Genomic DNA, 4,201 nt, shown 5'->3' with positions numbered 1-4,201 from the left:
TTTTTGTTAAATGAGAAAATTTGAGTGGGTTGGGCTATTGTTTTTGTTATAAAATTTTTTTTTGAGTTGGTTGGGTTTGAGTTGGCAGAAGAAATTTGATTGTGTTGGGTATTGGGTAATTTTTGATTTGGCAAAAAATGAAGTAGGCGGCTGCCTACCCTGCCCTTAGGGTGAGACTGCCCTTGGAACCACTTATTATAAATGGTAATTTATTAAGTTTCATATGTGGGACTTTTCTATCTTTAGCAATGGCTTCTTCATTGGAGAGGAAAAGCCATCCCAAAATAAATCATGTTGAGCCTGGGGATGAAATTACAAAGGAAGAGGAAGAAGAAAGCTTTTGTTATGCCCTGCAGCTGGTGGGTTCTTCTGTGCTGTCCATATCTCTGCAATCAGCAATTGAGTTTGGCGTTTTTGACATCATAGCCAAAGAGGGTCCAGGCGCCAAGCTCTCTTCGTCTGAGATCGCAGCCAAGATTGGCACCAAGAATTCTGAGGCACCCATGATGATGGATAGGATCCTTCCTCAGGCTCCTCACCAGCCACTCTGTTCTCCATTGCTCTCTTGTTGCTGCTAATGAGGATGAAAATGGTGGGTCTGATTTTCAAAGGGTCTATAGCCTTGGCCCTGTATCTAAGTACTTTGTGAATGATGTAGAGGGAGCTTCTATAGTGAGTGAAAAGTTATAAGGGGTGTTTTTGAGGGGTATGTAAGAGCCGTTGGATTTCATCCAACGGTGAGTTTTTAAAAGAGGGTGCATGTAGAATCGGGTTGAAATCTAACCCGTTAGAAACCCAACTTCAGTTGAAGATCTTCCCCTCTTTCCCTCTCTGTGAAAAACTCAAGAACACAATCCTCTCTTTTTGAATGTAAAGCAAACCCACAATTAGAAGGATCCAAATCTCCCAAACCTTATAGTCACTCGATTGTCATTAGCTCCTTGGGAGGCCTGCGATCTATGGTATCCTCGGTATTACGAAGAATGGCTCTTACCTAGCTGTTGCCCTGTTTTGATTCTATGGCTCAAGTGAAAACCCCTTCTCTTTTTCATTAAGCTGACAAGATTCCAGATGAAAGCAAAGTAGCATATCTCTTTTTGTAGCTAGAAGCCGCAGCAGCAGTTGTTCCTCGATTTTGGTAGAGATGGAGTCTCAAATACCAAAGAGTCTTCTCTAATGTCCACCACATTCTCTCAAGCTGACTGACTTCAGAGCTCCTGATTGATTTTGAGAGGTAAGTTCACTTGCTGGATTGATTTTATTGGGTTTGGTTTATTTTTTGTGAGGGTGGGAAATTCGTCATTTGTGGCATCAATAATGCGTCATTTTTGGAATCAATAATGTGTCATTTCCTTATGAATATTCAATATACTTAGTTGATTGTTTTTGGTGGGGGTGGAAAATTATGAAATGTAGGTAAAAGATCCTAAACTTAGGCTTAATGACATTAGGAGTAAGCATTTGGAGAGGATATTGGGTGAAGTTCTGTAATTGGTGGTTTGAATTACATTTGTGTTCTTAGTTGAACATGTTGGTTCTAATGTTATTTTTTCCAGATTATTTCACAAGAGATGACGTAACTATTATTAAATTTTGCTTGCGTTTTGTGTAATCAAAAGTTAGGCTATGCGTATTTTGTGTCAATTTGGGCAATGTTTTGTGTAAGTGGAATGCATTGATATGTTGTGATGCAGTAATGACTGATTAATGAATTAATATTTGCTATGCATTAATATAGAAGTGGATCAATAATATACGTAGATAAAATGTCTGGGGGCTCAGAGAGTGATGAATGTGCAACAGCTAATGGGAGGGTTTATATTCCTGAAGTAAGAAATGAGGAAACACCAGCAGTTGGGATGAAGTTTGACTTGCTTGACCTCGTTTACAATTTCTATAATAGATATGCATTCTTGGCTGGCTTTGGTATTCGACTTCATTCCAGCTTTTGGGGGAAAAATAAGAAAGAGATTTTGAGGAAAGAATTTGTATGTTGCAAACAAGGTGCATACAGGAGGGATGAAACTCGGGAGAGAAAAAGACAACGAGGAATAAGTAGATGCAATTGCAAAGCTAAGATTGTGGTTGTGAAGACAAATGGGAGCAAGAAGTATACCATCTCTCTTTTGGCAGAGGGACACAATCATAAGATGACACCCTCAGAAAGAATGCATTTATTGAGATCACACCGTCATATTTCAGATTCTACAAAAGTACTCACAAAACAGTTGGGATCAGTTAATATTCCCATTCATCAGAAGGTAAGTATTTTTGAGGTGCAATCCGGAGGAATGGATAAAATCGGTTTTATCAAAAAAGATATCTACAATCTTGAATGTAGTGTGAATGGGAAGTTGAGGAACCACGATGTTGAACTAGTGACCGAGTATTTTATGGCTGAACAGAAAAAAAAAATGAGGCTTTTTATTTCAAGATTGAGGGAGATGGCCATGACAGGTTTAGTCGATGTTTTTGGGCAGATGCAAATTCTAGACGGGCGTATGGGTTTTATGGAGATGTTGTTGTATTCGATACCACATTCAACACAAATCGATACGACTTGACATTTGCACCAATGTTGGGAGTTAATAACCATGGTCAGACAATTGTCTTAGCATGCGCATTTTTGAGCAAGGAAACGACTGAGTCGTTTGTTTGGATGTTTGAGGAGTTTAAGAAAGCCATGCCAGGTGGGGAACCTAAAACGATCATTACAGATCAAGATGCGGCAATGGACAGAGCGATTTCAATAGCCTTCCCGACTACATTTCATCGACTTTGCATATGGCACATCACATCAAAGTTCTCTGTTAAGTTACCATCTGACGCTTATAAGGAGTATTGGCGTGAATTTCAGAAAGCCATATGGGATACTGACAATAAGGATGAGTTTGATGCAAAATGGAATATTGTGGTTACAAAGGCTGGTTTTACTGACCATCCATGGCTAAGTTCAATGTTTGATTTAAGGGAATCTTGGGTTCCAGCCTACACACGACAATTTTTTGCCGCTGGAATGTCAAGCAGCCAAAGAGCGGAAGGTTCTCATGGATTTTTCAAGCAATACATATCAAGGAGAAATTCGTTGATGGATTTCATAATACGATTTGAGAGGGCACTTTCTCATCAACGTGAAAAAGAGTTAGTTGCTGATCACGAAGATGCATTTGAAGTGGCTCAATGTCTTCTACCGATGCCAATGAACAAACAAATGGCTACCTTGTACACAAGGACAATGTTTCAAAAGTTTGAGCAAGAACTAATACAAAGTACAACATGTTTCCTAGAGCTCAAAACAGAGGATGCTTCTAAAGTTGTCTTTAACGTGAGCGAAAGGAAAAATTGGGAAACAAGAGTGGCAGAAGTCGTATATGTCAAAGATTCCGACCACGCATCGTGTAGCTGCAAAAGATTTGAATTTGTTGGAATTATTTGCAAGCACATCCTAGCATTGTTCAGAAGGGACCAGATTGAATATATGCCCGATAAATATATTTTGAAGAGGTGGAAGAAAACTGCGAAATTTGGATTGGTGTCAGATGCAAATGGCAACGAAATTAAAGACTGTGCAGATCCTGGCCTTCTAATAAAGCGGAGTACAATGTCTCGACTTGCTTCAGATGTGGTTGAGGATGCATTAATGAGTGAAGAAGGATGTGAGCTACTGTTAGAGACTCTAAAAAGTTTGCAGGTGAAGTTGAAGTTGTTGAAGGATGGACCAAGTAATAACGAAGTTGGAGGGTCCAACTCTCAAACACAATATATGAAAGACCCTAAGAGAGTGAGGTGCAAAGGAAGGTCGAAAGGAGTAACGGGAGCAAAGGAAAAGGCAATGAAGCGAGGGATTAGACATTGTCGGGAGTGTGGACACATTGGTCATGATAGAAGACAATGCCCAAGAAATTTGAACACACCGTAAGATGCTAACACTATTTATAATAACATCTAAAATTTGAATAGGTAAATTTTTTATGTGCTTGTGTTTGATGTTTATGCAGGACATCACCGTCGAACAATGACGAATCAACTCCAATAGATCGTAGTGACCCATTATTCGACGAATTTGACAGGATGCACGGACCAACTGAATGATTTATGTTTCTATTAGACGAAATCTGGTTGTTATGAAGATTAATGATCAGGTGAAGTTTTATAGATTCAGTTTTTGATTATTATGTTTTTTTTGTTCATGTCCACCGAT

General features: G+C 39.2%; 1 protein-coding gene across 1 annotated transcript; it reads left to right on the top strand.

The window, feature by feature from the left end:
• Positions 1-2,575: 2,575 nt before the first annotated feature.
• LOC117618326 (protein FAR1-RELATED SEQUENCE 5-like) lies at positions 2,576-4,092 on the top strand. Its single transcript, XM_034347917.1, has 2 exons — positions 2,576-3,141; positions 3,999-4,092. The coding sequence occupies exons 1-2, from the start codon at positions 2,576-2,578 to the stop codon at positions 4,090-4,092; spliced, it is 660 nt and encodes a 219-aa protein (XP_034203808.1).
• The last annotated feature ends 109 nt before the right edge of the window (positions 4,093-4,201 follow it).

Source organism: Prunus dulcis, chromosome 2, assembly GCF_902201215.1.
Source record: "Prunus dulcis chromosome 2, ALMONDv2, whole genome shotgun sequence".
Classification (NCBI taxonomy): Eukaryota; Viridiplantae; Streptophyta; class Magnoliopsida; order Rosales; family Rosaceae; genus Prunus; species Prunus dulcis.
Note: the sequence above shows the minus strand (reverse complement) of the source record. Positions and strands in the feature narration are given on the sequence as shown.

Coding starts and splice junctions, on each gene's coding strand:
- LOC117618326 (XM_034347917.1), top strand. CDS start 2,576: ATGTTGGGAGTTAATAACCATGGTCAGACAATTGTCTTAGCATGCGCA. Junction 3,142..3,998: donor TCTCATCAACGTGAAAAAGA/GTTAGTTGCTGA, acceptor ATGTTTATGCAG/GACATCACCGTCGAACAATG.